This window comes from Nannospalax galili, unplaced genomic scaffold, assembly GCF_000622305.1.
Source record: "Nannospalax galili isolate Female #2095 unplaced genomic scaffold, S.galili_v1.0 scaffold777, whole genome shotgun sequence".
Lineage (NCBI taxonomy): Eukaryota > Metazoa > Chordata > Mammalia > Rodentia > Spalacidae > Nannospalax > Nannospalax galili.
Genome location: NW_008341810.1, coordinates 2,367,149 through 2,387,526, shown reverse-complemented (window position 1 = coordinate 2,387,526; position 20,378 = coordinate 2,367,149). Strand labels below are relative to the sequence as shown.

At 37.9% G+C, this 20,378-nt stretch overlaps 1 protein-coding gene across 3 annotated transcripts in view; it reads left to right on the top strand.

Annotated features, from left to right (window-relative positions):
* Nucleotides 1-17,804, top strand: part of Ppargc1a (PPARG coactivator 1 alpha) — a 708,292-nt gene extending 690,488 nt beyond the window's left edge. For all 3 annotated transcript variants that reach the window (XM_008837326.3, XM_008837325.2, XM_029565537.1), the window contains 3 exons: nucleotides 5,014-5,135; nucleotides 5,476-5,627; nucleotides 13,935-17,804. In XM_008837326.3, coding sequence (XP_008835548.1) covers nucleotides 5,014-5,135; nucleotides 5,476-5,627; nucleotides 13,935-14,038 — 378 coding nt within the window. In that variant the 3' untranslated portion in view covers nucleotides 14,039-17,804. The remainder of the gene's footprint in view (nucleotides 1-5,013; nucleotides 5,136-5,475; nucleotides 5,628-13,934) is intronic.
* The last annotated feature ends 2,574 nt before the right edge of the window (nucleotides 17,805-20,378 follow it).

Below are 20,378 nucleotides of genomic sequence, written 5' to 3'. Positions count from 1 at the left end.
TCCTCCTCCTCCTCTTCCTCCTCCTCCTCCTCCTCCTCCTCTTCTCCTTCTTCTTGATTTATTTATATTTATTTTATCTGTATGAGTGCTTTACCTGCGTGTATGTAAGTGCATCTGTGTTGTGCAAAGCCCATGGAGGCCACAAGAGGGTGTTGGATCCCCCTGAACTGGACTTATATATGATTGTTAGCCACCATGTGGGTTCTGGGAATTGAACCTGGGTCTCCTGGAAAAGTAGTCAGTGCTCTTAACCCTTGAGCCATCTCTCCAGCACCCTTACCTTTTCTTTTAGTAAGAATATTTAACTATACCTCTCAGTCATGCATAGCGTTCATATTCTCTTGGGACTATGTATTTATGTGTGGAGGGGGGCCTGGGTATTGAACCCAGAGGTGCTTTGTATGCTAAAAATATGCTCTACCATTGAGCTATACCTTTAACACTATCTTGAGAATTTTGACAGAAGTTTGAAATAGAATTTCCTTAGCAGAGCAGGACAAATTTTTTGTTGCTCTAACTTAGAAATGTAGAATGAAAAAGTTCTGGGAACCAAAACCTGAATTATATCAGACTCTTCCATGTTGGTATGTAGGACTAAAAGAGATTTTACCGATATAATCCATTAAGAAGTGTCAAACACAGTACTTGCCTATTCAGAGTAGAATGAATGCTGATGCTTCATTAGCATACTGGTGGCTTCCTGTCGTTCCTCACTCAAACCATCCTCACAAAGAGTCACCTGTTATTTGATGAGAAACAGCCATTGCTTGTTTGCCCCAGCTAACTAGCTAACTCTATTCTCATCTTGATAAAGATTTTAGTGCACAAAATTAGTTAATTTAGTCAATTTTTCTGTATTTATCTCCCATGTTTTAGGATAATGAGGATTTACTGGTGCTGTTAATGCAACATAAATCTTTAATTTTATTATCCACCCCATCAGCAGACTAGACTTTGTGAAAATTTAAGCTAAAAGTTATTTGACAAATGTTCCATCCTCAATAGTGAAAACTGGTCTGAAAATAATTTTTCAGCAGACTTTTCCAAAGGTTCTGAGTTCCTTCAAGCCCTTAAGATGTTGGAAATGTTATTAAGCATTTTGATTTCTTTTCCTTTCATCTCCTGTTTAGAAATTAATGTCTTGAAAAATTGGCTGCAAATGTTAAGGTTTTTTAAAGATATGGAATCTATTCATCCGTCTAATTCAATGGCAACTTGTTAAAAGGACTGATTCTGTGCTAGACATCTTTGCCAATCTCAGGAAGATCTTTGTCTTTGCTTTCTAGACTTTTACATGCCTACCCTTTATTTTCATTTTAGCACATGGAAAACAAAGCACTTCAATATTTTTTCAAATGAAAATTCCAGCACATAGTCAATCTTTGGTCTTTGTAAGGTAGCAGGACATAGCCCATTCCTGTATTTCATAAAAGAAGACAATAGATTGAAAGGTAATTTGAGCTTTAGAGGTGCAGCCCTTGGCGTTCTTCTCTCTCTCTCCTAGGTTACATTTTCTTTTGCTGTGGAATATATTGGTCCCCATTGTAGAAGGTCCTCTGGTTTATCTCTTTTTGTGGGGATCGTTGTTGCATACAGCTTTGTGTAAAGATGCAATTCAGAAACTGTCCCAATATGTGTGCATATGGGTGTACATATGGTCGATTTTAGCTTTAAGTTCACATTTCCTTGAATACATAGGCTGTGTGTATTCCCGTAATGGTAGCTGAGCAATTTCAGTGCTATGGCTCCATTTCTTTCTCTCTCCTTCCTTCTATACAGTAGTAACTTTCCTAAAAGGCCCATTAAAAACAATCCATAACACCATGCAAGCAGGCGCCAGGAAGTTTAAGTTTAGATAACAGTCCCATCACATTTGGCTGGTGGGCTGAAACTGGGAGTATAAATAGAATGGAATGTGATGTTATGATTCTCTTGCTAGCATGTGCAGTGCTGCTTGGGCAGGAGCCTCACCAACCATTTCTGTTCACTGACAGTCCAGCTGTGCTGGGTGCTCTGGATAAACAGTTACAGCCTTCAAATAAGACATACAATCTACATGGAACTGAATCTACAGATCTGCTTGCTTTAGTCCATCTGGTCACTTTGTAGACTTAGTAATCATTGTCAGAGGTACTGTGTACCAACTGTTTCAGTGGAATCCTGCCTCTGATTTCCAGATGTGATTTTTTTTTTTTACTTTAAAAAAAATATTTATTTATTTTTTATTTTATGTGTATGCTTGTATTGCCTGCATGTAGGTAAGTGCACCCATATCGTGCAATGCCTGTGGAGGTCAGAAGAGGCTGTTGGATCCCCTGGGACTGGAGTTAAGGACAGTTGTTAGCTGCCATGTGGGTGCTGGGATTCGAACCTGGATCTTCTGTAAGAACAGCCAGTGTTCTTAACTGCTGAGCCATCTCTCCAGCCCACAGAGGCAATATTTTATAATGAGTAAAAACCAGTGGATATGCAGCTCTTCTATAGCTCTCATTCTTGAATGTGTAAATTTGCTTTGTTAATTCATTCAGCTGAGATACCTGGACAAGTCTTCTCCCATAAGAGTACTATTCTGAAATCACACTCTACTTTGGGCCAGAATGTCTCAGAGTAAAGACTAGGCATCTTTGGAACAAGAACAGGGTTAGTACTAAAAATCACTAATTGATCACTATTTTGCAACAAATATTTATTAAGATTCTCTTATGTTTCATTGACATTTATCATAAAGTAGTGCAAAGGTAAGATATAGTCCCTACTCTTATGAATGTACTGGGGAGACAGGCACTGAGCAATGAGCAAACTATAATTATTTAATTATATTAGGCAAAGAACTGCAGAGGAGATACAGAGTTTTTCTATAAGAGCAGCTCATAGGAATTCTGACATCATCTGAAGTCTCAAAGAAATGAGTGGTGCTTGATGTAATTCTAGGGAGTACTTGTTACTTGGGGGTGCAGTGTAGGAAACATAATCCAGGCAGCAGCATAACACCTTGTGGAAAGGCTTTGAGAAGGAACACGGTATTAGCTTGGGGCCAACAAGGCTCAGCATGGAAACTGGAGTCAAGAAAAGGATGGGACATAGGAGAGAAGTCCATAATAAGTCCACATCTTACAAGGCCCACCTAACAGGTCTTGCTAATGATTTAAATGTCTTATTAAAAGTTCTAGAAACAATTAAAATGTTTAATTTAGATGGTCATTGACCTGCCTGAATTTCTGTAAACTTATCAAAGACTATTCTGTCTGTGGGAAAAGGATAAATTGGAGGAAGAAAGCACAGACACAGGGATCCAAGTTAAAATACTATTGTACTAGTCCAGAAAGGGGAGTTGGAAGCCTGATATAAGGAAGAAGAAATAAAGGTGAAACATTAAAGAAGTAAAGCTCAACATGACCTGGCGAGTGATTTACTATGTGGAGGGGATAAATCGTCCTGAGTAGGACTACTAGATGGCAACTCCACTGATAGAAGAGAAAGGGACACTAGGTATGTGTGAAGCTAGGGAGTGTAATTTGGGTGAGGTTGTTCCATTTTAAGAGTCCTAGAGGAGGTCCATTGCTTAACTGGTTCCAGTACTTAATTGGTTATTGGAATCTGAAACTCAGAGGAACTTATTTCCTTGATGAAAATACACAGGCGTGTTACCTGTGGTAAAATGAGCAGCCATAGGTGAGCAGACCACAGAGAAATCTACAGAGCCTACAAGTTGTTGAGCTACATTTCACAGGTACTGTTGAGTTCTCAGGCTGCAGCAGATCATTTGCTGATAGATGGTATGTGAAGAGGAAAATCATCCAATTTTTAAAGACATTTTTTCACCTTAAGCCTTAAGTAACTTTTGCACCTTTCAAGAATGGGATTTGTGTACGGAGGAAACTCTTTGGCAGCCGAACCTTGATTTTAGACTTACAGTCCCCAGCCTTTGTTTTGATTTAACTCAAATCTCTGCAACCTCAAATTCGTTTTGTTTTGGTTGTCCCTGGTAACATATGTTCTGGTTGGTAAGCAAATTCTATTTGCTCCAAATAGTCTTCAAAACTTTCCTCAGTTTTGAGAGATGCCATCTCCTTTGGCCTTGGCCTTGTGTTAAAACAAAAAAGAAAGATTAGTTCTATCACCAGCGATGATCCCCAGTTTTGCAGAAAGGGAGTCTTGTCTTCAGGCTACAGTGTAGTCTTCCCATATTTCACAGGTCATAAATTTCTGATTTAGATTATGATGATATTGACTTCACTTGTGAAAACTGGGCCACACCCCTCTCATCTGGTTCTAAAATAAGACTGTATCTATTGGAAAAATAAAATTTGTAGTCTTTTTTTTTTCAGCACTTATTCCTTAAAGATTCATAGCTTAAAATGAGATACATTTTAAGACTATATTTCTCAAATTGTTGTGTTTAGGCCACATACATAAGAATCACTGTGTGTTCTTGCTACTGATGAAGAGAGTTGAATATTTTCTTCCCATTGTTTTTATTGTTAAGTTTCTGGGTAAATGAATTTTGAACATACACCTTAAGTGAAGTTTATGTTATTGGAGATTAAGAACCACCCTTTCAAGAGATTAACATTTGTACATCTTCTGATTAGAATTCTAAATTGATGGGGGATTAAGTGGTTTATAAGCCAAGCAAGATATTGTACCAATTTTGAAGTTAATAACTGAGTCATGTGTTCATATATTTTGTAGGTACTATTACCTTTTCAGTGACTTAACAGAACTCGCTGCAGGAATTTCTTTTCGAAAACATAGTGAGAAAGATCAGAATAGACAGGAAAAGTAGAAAAGAGGAGAAAGCTTAAGTATGGTGAAGAGGCTGGAGTGAAGACAGGGAAAGTCAAACTTGGCTCTGTGTGGTCTTTCTTTAGGGGTGCTGTTTGGTTAGCTCTAATGGGCATGCTCTGTGAGTTCTTCTTATACACAATTTTACATTCATGGACATTTCTAGTGGATAATTTTCTTTTCTATCTCCAGAAGTAGCAAAACACTCACCTTACTTTTCCCCCATAGGAAGAACGGCGTGTGATTTACGTTGGTAAAATCAGACCTGACATAACGCGGACAGAACTGAGGGACCGCTTTGAAGTTTTTGGTGAAATTGAGGAATGCACAGTAAATCTGCGGGATGATGGGTGAGAATCTTCAAGATTATTTCTTGTTTAGAAGCTGACGTATGTAAAAAATTATGGCCCTAAGATTACTGGGATGGGAGTTGCCAATGTAAGTGCTTTGACAGATGACATGTTGAGTTCAGAACCTTATTTATTTTCTTTCATCTCTATTTATTAATCTTTCTAGTTGAGATTTCCTGTCTCAGAAATAAGTATTTAGCTGCTTGACAGGACAATCACACTGATAAATGGATGTGGTGGCAGGGATGCTGGCACCAGTAGTGCCTCCCATAAAAGGGGTGACAGTCCTCTGTGCTGATGCAGCCAACCAGTTCTGAATGCCTCTTCCCTGCCATTGCAGAGACAACTATGGTTTCATCACCTACCGTTACACCTGTGATGCTTTCGCTGCTCTTGAAAACGGATATACTTTACGCAGGTCGAACGAAACTGACTTCGAGCTGTACTTTTGTGGACGCAAGCAGTTTTTCAAGTCTAACTATGCAGACCTAGGTATGGTACATTACTGTTGTACGTGAAAGGACAGACCTATAATGTAGAGCTCAAAGTGGAAGTGAGCACATTCCAGAGGCACCACTAGGCCATCACTTTATTTTACTGAAGGTAATATGTGAATATAAGTTTTTTAATAGGATACATGACACTTTCAGAAACAGGGTGTTTAGGTTTTTGCCATTAAGGGCAGAAGTTCTTATATAAATAGTTGTTAAAACCTGCACCATTTGAAGTGTTTGTGGAGTTATGTTTTATGTGTGCATGTGTGTATCCACTTGTGCTTAAGTTGTGCACATGTGTATATCTATAATCTGTGTTTGTGTTTCATGCCTACCCTCAATCCACTGTATAAACTCCAGCACTATCATCATGGTTTTATGGATCAGAATATGCAAAATACTTGCTTTTATTTTGGCATTATTTTACAAACTCTTAGAAATAGTCTCATTTTCTATGAATTACACTTGAGAGGAGAAAGTTGAAGTTCATTAGGTAAATGGCCACGTACTTACATCCCTGAGGATAAAACAAGCCTTATTTACTGAGTGTTTCCAGATCCTACATATTGCACCAGACGCTCTGAAACCATTTTTCCCACTTGAGAGACAAGATCCTATTAGAAGATATGCATTATTATCATCTCCATTTGACAGGTGGTTAAAATCATATAACATAATATTATATATACATATTTTCTGTCCAAAAGGAGAATTTCAGGAAGAAAAGTAAAATCCCCTATCAGTCTGTCACCCACATATAACCACTATGACCAACTGAGCTCACTGTTTTCTAGTACTTTGTCTTGGAATTCTTAACTTCTTTAAAAAAAGTTTTATTGTGCTTTTGTAATTTTATACAACAGTTTTTAATCAAATTTAATTTCTTTTTCCCATCCACCCCCCCCCATCATTCCACTGGACCTCACGATACATGTTAAGTCCTATCCAGTCAAGCATTTGTACCCAGATGTCCTTCAGTATGATTTCATCCACCGGAGTCTAGTCAACCCATCTAGAGATCCTATGTAAGGCATACTCTCCCTCATCTAGCATCAGTCAGTCTCTAACAGTTCTCAGTCTCTGGCAGCCTGCCACCCATTTCTCTCTGCCCCTCTGGCCCCTTGTCTAATTGGGTTGATATGGGTCCTGTACCACAATTGCCATAAATTCACATGTGCAAGCTTCCAGTGGCCTGAAAGTGGCCCTGCGTTCGTGAACCAGCCCTGGCTCTAACAATCTTTCCATCCCCTTTTCCAAAATGGTCCTTGAACCATGGGTGCGTGAGGTTCAATATAGGAGTCCTATCCACGGATCCACACTCTCAAGTCTCTTATTCTTTACAACTTGACCAGATGTGGCCTTCCGTGTGCATCACACTCTGTGGATCCACACTCTCAAGTCTCTTATTCTTTACAACTTGACCAGATGTGGCCTTCCGTGTGCATCACACTCTGTTGTATAAGGAAGCTTCACTGGTGGGAGTTGAGGGATGCATTGGTTTTCTCTCTACCCCTCATTCTGCTATGTTCCATGAACCCTAAGGGTACAGGTTCAACTGTATAGATGGGTCATCTAGTATTAGGCATCTCTGAGACATATATTCTCTATGTCTGATCAGTTGTGGAATTCTACAGTAGCCTCTATATGTTACAAAAAGGAGCTTCTTTGATGAGTGTTGTGTGGCATGGTTGTCTATAAATATAAGGATCCATATTTAACATATAGTAAGAAATTTCATTTGTCTAGAGATATGAAGGAGATAGGGTTTTCTCTAGGATCTGTGTCCTCCCCTGCCATGAGTATTTGGCTGTGTTTACAGTGCCACCCATGAGCTCATTCCCATTAAGAGGGCTTTAAGCCCAATTAGATAGCTGTTTATTGTCCCCCAGATAACAGTGCCACTGCTACACCAATAGTGGTAGTTTGCCACCAGTCGTTGTGGTTATTAGGATTTAGGGCTGAGTTGGACCACTGATTATTTTTCTCCCTTGGCAGTTTGCATAATATCATCTAGTACTATGGTAGCTAAACCTTGGGTAGAAGGCTTCCAGGTCAGTTCCTGCTCCATTGCTCCAAGTCCTGTTCCCAAAGTATGTTGTGTCTTCAGTAGTAGGGTCTTATCTACTAGTTCTGGGAGGTAACTAAGAGATTTGGCAATAGCCTGTGTTATTTTGGGAGTCTCCTGAACCACTCTCACAAACCATTCAAAGGGAAGTCTCTTCTATCTGGCACTGTGTTCTTTGCCAAGCAGTTCCCAGATATACATATGCACTAATGTTTAGACACTATAGGGGCATTTCTCATGGGATTTGGGGGGCATCACATTTCCCTCTGGGTTTCCTAGGCTTCCAAGATTCGTTAACCTCTAGTTTTGTTCCTCTGGATTAGGGGGAGGTGGTGCTTAATTTCTTATAGTTGAGGCCATATTATATATGTGAACATATGTGCTTATTTATGCACATATGATTTAAGTAGTACTTTCCATAACCATAGTATAAAAATTTGCTCCTTATGTAATTCACAGATTAAAATAATTTATGCACCTATTTTAGTGGTTACATAGTATTCAGTTGGGCAATTAGTAATTCCATTATAGCTACACATGTATTCAATTTTTAATTTTTTGATGTTATAAATAAGGCTGTAATAGACGTCTTAATTTTCTTTCCAATTCTAGTTTTGTCTCTTTGAATGCCATCCCCCATCTAATGTGTGTGTTATAAGTCTTTTAATTCTTTGAGGAAGGAATGAAGAAAAGTGGCAAATGTGCATATGACAATGATTTTAAATTAATTTGTAGTAAGCATAAAATGAGCGTATACATCTCTTCCTCAGAATTATTAGTTAGCCTCTTTCAATTGATCTGAAGTAGTACAAAGGAAGAAATGAATACCAGATACTGGGATTTCTTTTTTCCTTTCTAACACAGTTATGTCTTCCTAGAATAATTGATATAGGTCCTGTGCATTGTTCAGGGGAATATGCTATAATTCACTTCACACACTAAATAGATAGCATGAAGCAGGGGAGAGGCAGTGACTGTTAGAGAGATAGAGACCTAGGGATGAAAATATAAAACCTGGCAAGTCATTTGTTCAAATGTTGGCTGATAAAAACAGTCAAGACAGATTGAAGCCGTGAGTTGATTTGACTTATTTTCTTTAGTGACAGAGTCTAGGGTGTTTCTAGTCTCTCAAAACATCTAGAGTTTAAAACAAGATACCTAGAGGGGTCTTTAGATCATGATTCATCATGGTAGAGGGAGGATTAGATGGTATTTCCAAATTGAACTGGTGTCTCCCTGAAATATTTCTCCAAAGAATGCTCCTTCTCTCCTTATCTCCCTGCCTAGCCAGCAGCCATAGAAAATCTGCCATTGCTTGACTCATGCCTTAAAAAGCATGCATCGAAAAGCATGTTTGATGTTCGCTGTGGATATAAATGGTATGTGTAGCCCATTGTAAGCACTTTGGGGATACAAGGAGTGGATTTTCTAAGCATATTCATGAGGTAGTCATAGTCAAAATAACCTTAGCTTTAGAATCATACCACCCTGCATTTAAGACCTGGCTTACTGCTCTTTCTGGATGGGCATTTCAGCTCCTTTAGCTTCTGGTTCTTTCAATGTAAAATACATTATAGTGTTGTAGTAAAGGTATGTTAAGTGTGTATGTAGGAACTGTTATAACAGTGTCTGGCATAGAATAATAGCAGTTATTATTATAATTTAAAATGTTAGGAATGAGAAGTTAGAAATTTAGAACTGTTTTTAAATGGAAGAATCAACACGAGGGTCACGCTTTGGAGTGCAATGAAAATCTCACTTCTTGCCTTTCTTCCCCTGAAGAATTTAGATTAAATGATCCAAGACGTGTAAACCCTAATATGAGGAACATAGTAACATACTGGTTACATAAAGGGATTAGAAGCTCTTGCATAGGTTAAAATGTAACAAAAAGTGACAAACATATTAATTTTACCTAGAAAATAAAAGGGGCTATCATTTGAGATAGATTCTATCATTTTATTTTGTTTTTATTTGCTCCTCCAAATGAAGTTACCTCCTCACACATCCCATTGTTCTGCTATTGAAACTAGTTAATGATGACTACAATATTATTAGAGCAAACCATAATGATTCCAACTACTATATATCAGCCAGTTTTATAAATGAAAATGAAAATTTAATGTGACTTGATCAAGACTGCGTGGTAAAACCAGGATTTGAAATCTGCTGCTTATGAATCATGATGTTGTTTCTATTTACTGTCTGATAAGCAAATGGATCTTTCTAAAAAAATTATCTTGATAAAATATATTAAACAAGAAAGACAGAGTCAGAACAGAAGGATGGGACTGTATTATGAATAATAATAGTTTTGATCAGGAATTAGTTATGCATAGAAGTTATGTTCATACATATAACAAAAAATGAAATAATACATCCATCATATTTCTTTATTAGCTCAGAAAGTGTATTTACAGTATTAGCTCTTGAATGTATACATAACTTTACGTGTTTCCTTGCCATTTATAGCTGAATCACTCCCAGATCCCAACACAAATATTTTCAACCCTGGTTTTAATAATATTCAGGCGTCGAAGATTAATGCATTCATTCAACAAACATTAATTTGAAGACCTACCTGGAGCCAACAATCATCCAAATGTTAATAATACAAATGTAATGTGATTTGTTTCTCTTAATACAGGATCATTATTTATAATAATTTCTTTTGAAAATTAATTAGGGTGGCTTCCAAGTTATTCCCATAGTCTTTTTTACATCTTACTGAGTTCCAGCACCTTCTCACACATGACACGTGGCTACATTCTGTCTCATCAACAGAAAAAAGTCCTTTGGACACCAACTAGGAGGCATAATGTGTGTGTTTGTGCATGTGGACACACTACTACACATTAAAATACACATTAAAGAAACTCTTAAGAAATGCAATTTCTCAGTATTTTGAATGTTTACCAATGAAAGTACCAAATTCTGAGCCATACTTAGAATAATCCAACATTAGACAACTGAATTCTCTAAATTCCCTCCCAGAAAAAAAGTTGCAACATGTCGTGGTTCCGTGCTGCTTTTGCCCTACACACTACACTCACTGGGAGACCGTTTCATCTTGTCCATGCAAATGACGTTGTGATGTCAAATCAATCTCTTCTTCTGAGTTAAAATTAATTTTTGTCTCTACAAAAATTTGTGATTTGAATATTGTCCGTTCATGAACTTTCAGTAATATAAGGAAACCATTCATGAGGCTGTGAAGAGAAAAAGCTGAAGCCAATATAATTTTAGAATTAGCTATTGGGGGTGTTATTAAGGAAGCATTGGCCATGTTTGTCCTGGCTTTTCTGCCTGAACAAGAAGAGTACAATTGATTTTACCTGGAAAGTCTTGCTGGAAAAAAAATTTCTGTAGACAGGATTTGTAGTAATGAAAAAAAATGGAGGATTTTCTTAGGGTTTAAATTTAAGGTTGAGAATGAATCTGGCATACAGGTAGTCAGACTGATGCTGGAGAGATTGTAGCATCGCAGCCTTTTCAGCAAAATCTTTCTGTCCTTGCCTCTCTCCTTACCTCCTCTTCTCCCATCTTTCCCTTCTTCCTGTTTGTTTGTCCCTCCTCCCTTCTTCCTCTGTCTCTGTTTCCCTCCTCCCTCTCCTCCCTCCCCCCTCCTTCTTTCCTTTTTATGCTGGGGGTTGAACCCAGAGCTTTTACTTGATAGGCCAGTGCTCTACCTCTGAGCCACAGACACAACCTCAGCAAAGCATGTTTTCACATCAATCTTTAGGCTTCCATGTCATCTACTTTTAAACTTTTGTCGTTTGAGTTCTTCTATTGTAATTCATTCTAAGAAAAACATGAAATAAGCATATAATTAGTAAAATCATCAATGTCTTCCCAAAAGTTTTTTTAACCTTTTTTTAAAAAATTACTTATTATTTTTATTTTATGTGTATGCATGTATTGCCTGAATGTAGGTAGGTGCACCCATGTCATGCAATGCCTGAGGAGGACAGAAGAGGCTGTTGGATCCCCTGAAACTGGAGTTACAGACAGTTGTTAGCTGCCATGTGGGTACTTGGATTCGAACCCAGGTCTTCTGCAAGAACAACTAGTGTTCTAAACCACTGAGCCATCTCTCCAGCCCCCCCCCAATTTTTTTTTCCGTTAAAAAAATAATTTATTGAGAATTTCATACATGCATATAAGGGCATTTGATCAAATCCATGCCCATTCCCTCCCCTCCAACTCCTCCCATATCTCCCCATCACTTTTTTCTCCTAACTTCATGCACTTTTTCTTCTTTTTTTCTTATGGGGCTTTTTTCTACTCTAACATGCTCCCCCCTCTGAAGAGGTAACCCTAAAATCTTTTAAGGATTAGATAAAAGCTCCCAAATATTTTTGACATTTTTGGCCTTTGGAATGAGTTATGTTGCTAGGAGGTCCAAGGGCATTGTGACTTTTAGCCAAGAAACTGGCTACTTTTCTTTGGGGTCTTTTTACCCTAACTGCCTAGCCAATTCCTAACTCCTATTCTTACCACACCATCCTCTAAAGAGGTTACCCAACTTGTAGATAGGGAATCAGGATGCAGACCACTCTGGCTTCTTCCATGCTGAACTGGGACACAGGGTGAGGTAATTGAGGTACCCCTTCAGTGGGCCTAACTAAAAGACTCCCAAATTGCATAACTCTTGTCTCTAAGGGGAAAAGAAAGTCCTTGACTGGTGAATAGGAGATGTGAAGGAGAAGTAAAGGCAAGAGTAACTAGCATTTCAAATTCTAGACCCGGAACTAGAAAAAAGTCAGAACAGGGCAATTTTCAAATGTTCATATTAGAGTCCATTGGAATTTCTTGACAAGGGCTTCCAAAAGCATCCTTCTATTGGGTTCCTCCTCATTTTTCATTTGCCTGCCAAGGCTGGACTCTAGAGTGATGGATTCAAGATTTACTTTCAGGCCTTTTGATAACTGAGTGGCTAGAATCAGTGTCAATTCCCTCTCAAAGGCTTCTAGATAGGGGGAGAACACAAATTTATCCATCATTTTAGAACAATAGCCAGTTGTCTCCCTTAGCTACAGGTGGGCAGTACAGTATTGCAGACCAAGATTTGAAGTTTTACATCTGAGCAGCACTTTCTGATTAGGAGCAAAATCATCAATGAGAAATAATTGTCTAAATAACCACTGAGCCATCTCTGCAGCCCCCTCTGACATGTTTTTATTTTCCCTTCAAATAAATATGTTTCAGAGAAGTAAAATATTTACAAGAGGTTTTTTGTTGTATTTCCAAGGTACTCTTTCTCACTTTTAAGACAGGAAGAACTTTCTGCCTTTTTCATAGGAATCAATGGAGAAAGATCAGGCGTTTCTAACTGTAATGCACTTTGTTTTTTTGTTTTGTTTTGTGGTTTTTGAGACAGGGTCTCCCTGTAGCCCCCAGCTGGCCTGGGACTCACTATGTAGACCAGTAGACCAGGCTGGCCTCGTACTCACAGAGATCTACCTGCCTCTGCCTCCTGCCTCCCAAGGCTGGAATTAAGGCCACCATGCCTGGCCTTAACTGAAATGCACTTTATATACATTACTAAATCTCATCTATTTTATGAAGAGTTGTTTGAGATAATGTGGTATTTTTCATACAGTCTGACTTGAACTAATTTAAAGATCCAGGAAAGAGTCTGCTCTTTTTTCATACCTGAATATTGCCCTCTAACAATAAAAAGTTAGATGAGTTTCAGATACCATCTCACAAATTGGAGCATTTCCCCAGATCTTCTCACTTGAGGGCAGTTTGTCCCACTCTGGCTAGGGTTCCTGGTGGCATTGGGTTAGATGGTCCTGCCCCAAAGTGGAGCAGTCCATTGGATATTTAGTGGACATTCTGGAATGATGTGCTCTCTCCTGTTCAACTGAATTCTGTGCTTAATGAAATTAATTCCATTGAATGAGAAAATTATTTCCAACTTTTGTTTGTACCATTGATCTAAGCTGTTGGCTAGTCTTAACCTGCCAGGATAGGAGGAGGGTGGTCATCATTAAAGATATTAAATATTAAATATAAAACTCTACTATGCCTGCATAGTCTGAGTAAATGAGTCAATAGATGTTTATTTTTGAGAGCAAGCTATTTCATTCTATATTTACATGTATGTATTCATTAAAATCTAGACATTGTTTTAAAGTATATGGATTAACTCAATTACAATCAAAAGGGGTATTTTGAATTGCATTAGAGGCCATCTGCAAAGGGTACATCTAACCTGGCTTGGGTTTCTTTCAGATTCAAACTCAGATGACTTTGACCCTGCTTCCGCCAAGAGCAAGTACGACTCTCTGGATTTTGATAGTTTACTGAAAGAAGCTCAGAGAAGCTTGCGCAGGTAACATGTTCCCTGGCTGAGGATGACAGAAAGATGGTGAATACCTCACGGGACAGCGTGTCCATCCCCAACAGACTCTTACAAGTCATACTTAGAACTTCTCCTACTTACGCTCTCTGTACAAAAACAAAGCAAAGCAAAGCAAACATACAACAACACAAGAACAAGAGCAATGGTTTACATGAACAGAGCTGCTGAAGAGGCAAGAGACAGAATGATTTCCTGTAAGCACATGTTTATTCAAGGGTGTCAGCTTTGCTTTCCCTGGAGGCTCTTGTGACTGACAGAGTGAGTGAGTGTGTGTGTGTGTGTGTGTGTGTGTGTGTATGTGGTGTGTGGTGCGTGTGCGCGCATGCTCACTGGGAGGGGGAAGTAGCGTGTGCATATGTGAGGACTGGGGCACCTGACCAGAACAAGCAAGGGCAAACCACTTCAAATGGCAGCAGTTCCATGAAGACATACGTAAAACCTAGAACTTCAAAATGTTCATATTCTATACAAAAGGAAAAATATAAATATATATATAAATTTAAAAGGAAAGAAAACTCACAAACCACCCTAAAATGACACTGCTGATGTCTGTCGTCAGCCTCCGTACTGTCTTTTAAGAAAGTGCAAAACCAACTTACAGCAAGCTTTCTCTCTTAATGCAATGATTCTCTGACAATCCCGAAGAAACCACAGGTTCCATAGAACTAATATCCTGTCTTTCTCTCTGTCTTCTTTTTCTTTTTCCTTTTGCCATGGAATCTGGGTGGGAGAGGATACCGCAAGCACCAGATGCTAAACTTTCCTAACATTTTGAAGTTTCTGTAGTTCGTCCTTTGTCCTGACATTCATGTAAATGTCCAAAATGTTGCTCTTCCACTGCAAATTTTAAAAAGCCTTGTCATTGGTCAAGTGGGGAGCGTGTTCAGCAGTTCTTTCTGAGGAGCGGACGCGGTGTTGCATTACTACTGAGAGTTGAGTAGAACTCTCTGGATGTGTTCAGATAGTGTAATTGCTACATTCTCTGATGTAGTTAAGTATTTACAGATGTTAAATGGAGTATTTTTATTTTATGTACATACGATAAAACTATGTTCTTTTTTGTTACAGCTATGCACTGTAAATGCAGCTTTCTTTTCAAAACTGCTAAATTTTTCTTAATCAAGAATATTCAAATGTAATTATGAGGTGAAACAATTATTGTACACTAACCTATTTAGAAGCTGAACTTACTGCTTATATATATTTGATTGTAAAAAAAACAAAACAAAACAAAACAAAAGACAGTGTGTGTGTCCGTTGAGTGCAGCTACAACAAATCACGCTTCACGCACATCCGTCCCTTCTTAGGTGAGCTTCCATCTAAACATCTTGTGAACAAATAAATATCCTAGGCCCCTAAAGCTGTTAACCACTTCTGTGATATTTTTCCACATTTTCTTGTTGCTTGTTTTTCTTTGAAGTTTTATACACTGGATTTGTTAGGGGAATGAAATTTTCTCATCTAAAATTTTTCTAGAAGATATCATGATTTTATGTAAAGTCTCTCAATGGGGAACCATTAAGAAATGTTTTTATTTTCTCTATCAACAGTAGTTTTGAAACTAGAGGTCAAAAAAATCTTTTTAAAATGCTGTTTTGTTTTAATTTTTATGATTTTAATTTGATACAAAATGCTGAGGTAACAATTACAGTATGATTTTTACAATAATTAATGTGTGTCTGAAGACTATCTTTGAAGCCAGTATCTCTTTCCCTTGGCAGAGTATGATGATGGTATTTAATCTGTATTTTTTACAGTTATGCATCCTGTATAAATACTGATATTTCATTCCTTTGTTTACTAAAGAGACATATTTATCAGTTGCAGATAGCCTATTTATTATAAATTATGAGATGATGAGAATAATAAAGCCAGTGGAGACTTTGTACCCAGGATGCATGGCGCTTGTCAGGTTGGAGGGTAAGTTCTGCACTGGGGAAACAGCTCTCGCAGAAGCAATGTTCCTACTACACTCGCATGGCCTCCAACATGTTCTTGATGACATTGCTTCTGCTAAATTTAGTAATAACAATAAAAGATCTTCAGAAAAACACCTCCGTTTTGAGCATCAGGATTTCATCTGAGTGTGGAGTTCCTGCCATGAAAGTCACAAAAGTTTGTAGTGTATAATCGATTTCCAAATTGAGATCCAACTATTGTTTGGCTGGCATGACTCTTCCGGAAGATGTGCTAGACCTACTATGTAATTGTTCTGTTCCTTTTCTCACCCAACATGATCTTACAAAATGGGTTTCACCCCCAGGCTGATGCAGCTAGTTTTGATAGCTGTGTTCATTTATCACCAGCATACTGTGTTCTGAGTGAATCCACTGTCTGTCCTGTCGGATGCTTGCGCAAGTTTTTGGCTTCTTATTTCTAAGTAGATAGAAAGCAATAAATAACTATGAAATAAAAGAACTTTGTTCACAGGTTCTGCGTTACAACAGTAACACATCTTTAATCCGCCTAATCCTTGTTGTTCTGTAGGTTAAATGCAGGTATTTTAACTCTTTGTGAACGCCAAACTAAAGTTTACAGTCTTTCTTTCTGAATTTTGAGTATCTTCTGTTGTAGAATACTAATAAAAAAGACTATTAAGAGCAATAAATTATTTTTAAGAAATCAATATTTAGTAAATCCTGTTATGTGTTTAAGGACCAGATGCGTTCTCTATTTTGCCTTTAAATTTTTGTGATCCAACTTTAAATACATTCTCTTTTTCGCCCTGGATTGTGGACATGAGTGAAATACTTAGTTTCTTTTCTTACTTATCAAAAGACAATACTACAGATTTCATGTTGACGATTAGTTCATTTCCCCCACCCTCTGGTCTGACAAATCTTGTTACCATGAAGATAGTTTTCCTCCTTGGATTTCAAATTGCATCTAAAATTAGTGAAGCTTTTGTATCTTAATGCAGACACTGTGGGTAGCCCATCAAAATATAAACTGTAAGCTGTGTTCCTTCCATTCTTAATTCTTTTGAGAGAGAATATTTCCAATGAACACATGCACCCCACCATCATGGGAGGCAAATTTCAGCATAGATCTCTAAGACTTTGAGATAGATGACTGTGGTTGTTGCCTTCGTGCTGTGGTAAGGACCACATCTACAATTTTGGTAACCGAACTGGTGCTTTAGAAATGTGGGGTTTTTTTTTAAAGAGATGTAGCAGAATATTTCTTCCAGTGCAACAAAATCAATTTTTGCTAAAGGACTCAGAACAACGGTTGGGCTGTCAACACTCAAAGCAGCAGAGGGAACTTGGCACTATTGGGGTGTGATGTTTGGGTCAGTTGAAAAAAGGAACCCGTTTCATGCCTTTAGATGTGAGCTAACAGTAGGTAATGATTATGTGTCCTTTTTTGAAGGCTGTAACGAGAACTTCAATCACTGTAGTCTAAGACCTGATCTATAGATGACCTAGAATAGCCATGTAATATAATGTGATGATTCTAAATTTGTACCTATGTGACAGACATTTTCAATAATGTGAAAACTGCTGATTTGATGGAGCTACTTTAAGATTTGTAGGTGAAAGTGTAATATTGTTGGTTGAACTATGCTGAAGAGGGAAAGTGAGCGATTAGATGGGCCCTTGCTGGGCTCTTTTCCACCTGCCAATTCTACATGTATTGTGGTTTTATTCATTGTATGAAAATTCCTGTGATTTTTTTTAATGTGCAGTACACATCAGCCTCACTGAGCTAATAAAGGGAAACGAATGTTTCAAATCTACTTCTGCCTTTCTTATTTATCGGAACCAGATTGCTGGCATGTTTCTCAGATCAGCACACATTATTCACTTATTATTATATTTCCTCTCTGGCCCTTTCCCCCCTTTCCCCTCTTTCCTATATTCATGGGTGTACTCAAGCTCTGTGGACATGGGAACATCCTGTATCTTACTTGGTCTTCTCTTTCAAAGTATAAAAGGCAAGCGTGGTGATTTTTACAATGAAGGCTATAAGGTGAAAAGTGACATGGGTGTTATCAAATGGCTTAGATTTTTGCACTTAATCCTGTATTTTTATGGATAGGCTATTGTCTGAGGGATATCAGCTAAATATTCAGTGTGGAAACTGATTCTACTATAGACAGACTAGATTTTTTTTTTTTTTTTTTTGAAGACTTGTAGCAGGAGAAAGGCCTTATGCTATGCGAATCATCAGGGTATACATGGGATGAGCTGGTAGCTGCTGACAGGTTTTGCTGTCAGGATGTCTACTGTGCCTGGTACTGAAGGTGGCCTTAATGATAAAATGCATTATACTACTTTACCCTTTCCTGATTTCAGATGGTCCTTTCCACTCGACCATTTGCTTTGCAAGACCAGCATAAATGTAGTACTAGAGAATCATGACTAAACATATTCTCTTTTTCTCATCCTGCCAAATTTCTTAGAGAGAAACAAAGTTTGTAAATCATAGAAATACAATGGAGCCATCAATAAAATGGATTAAAATCTGCTAAGTGACATAAGAAATACTCCTCAAGGTTCTAGACCATTTTGTGCCAATAGCAAAATTTGGCAGTTTGCTTGGTCAACATGCAAAATTAAAACAAACAAACAAACAAAAAAAACCCTTACTGTTATGTCATGTCATTATTGCATCCATGACAACTATGCTTCCTAAGTATTCCTGAGATCCAGCAAACACGCATACCTGACTCATCTTCCACTTGCACTTACGTCATGTAGGCCAGTTTTCATCTTTTGCCTGGGAGTAACCAGGATATTGGAAAAATACAAGTGCTCCTGAAAGGGTTAATTTGTTCCTTCTAATAAAGCAGAGAGAGTATGAGATATTTTAAGATGCAGAACTAGCTGCTGGTTTGATACTGGGACATCCTGATGGGAGATGAAGTGTTCATTTCATATTGGCTCTGTAATATTAACTCACTTCCATCTTTGATGATGCTATTGGCAAAAATAATTATTGAAATCAAAAGTAAATGAACACTTGATATGAATAGTTTCTTTAAAGAAGCCTGTCTCACTTCAAGTCTTTCAAATTAAATCTGTCTAAACGATATGCTGTGTCACAGTGAGTTGAAATTCTTTTCAACGTTGCCAGTTTTCTCCTATTTGTAAGGTTATTTAGCGAATCATTGGATATAATTTACAGCCCTCACAACATTATTAGACTCATTTGACACTAGTGTTACTGGCTACACAGTTGTAACTCAGCACTAATTATAGAGTATTGTAACCAAAGCCTACTTTTTTGCACTATTTGCTGTATATTAATCTCACATTGGGCTACATTCCTTGCTCTTTGTTTTCAGCTTGCTATACATCATTATAAATCAATCTTTGTATTTTATCAAACAACAGAGAGTAATAAAGAAGGTCACAACTCATAGAGGAGTTCCTTGGAGGTTTGTAACATCAGGATTTAAATCTCAGAAAGATTTAATCAAAAGCTGAGTTAATCCCTGGGGAAAAGATGTTGTATAGATTTCCATTGATGGGTACAAAGCAACCTACTTCTTTTCAGTGATCTCTATTAACACATTGGGGAAGGAACAGTTTTTCTGTGAAGAAGGACACAGTTTCCTTGGTGGGTGAGGGATATCACGTGATCCCTCTTCTGGTCAGGCTTCATCTTTCTCATGACTGATTTATTCTACTTACTGTGGCATTGTCTGTGTTTCCAATGTGTGGTTAAAGTGAAATATCCTCCACCCTCTTGTTCTCAAGTATCCCATGTGATTGCAGTAACTGTGTAGAGTCCCCAAAACTCCATTCCACTCAAGCATGTGGAATGTGTGGGTCACATGGGCTGGTTTTCAGGTCTCTTCTGTGTAATCAGGTGACTGCCCCAGGGCAAATTCTCAGCATTCAAGGACAGCAAAAACTTGCAGAAAGAAATGAACATAAAACTCATGTATTTTGAAGATAAGATTCTACTGAAAATCCTAGCATGATTTAATTACTAAGGGCAAGAGGCTCCCACTCAAGGCTGTCTTGCTGTCCACAATTCCACAGCACTGGGACCATATCCCTGCCAGCTAAATGTTCCTTGCCTATGACCAGCTAGCTGAGTTATAGATGAGGCAAAGTGGAATTAATTAGTTGAAAAAAACTGAGAGAACTTTTAGAGGAGAAAAGTCAAATGATCCTGTAATGTTTTCATGATTAAATTAAATGAACATAATTATACATGCACATTTGCACACCAAGGCATTATTATAATCAGGAATCTTAAAATATTGTATTGGTTCAAATTTATGCATATAGCACTTACTGAGAGCAAGAAGCTAGTGTGATATTTGAATTTGCATATTGACCATTTTCATATATTTTCA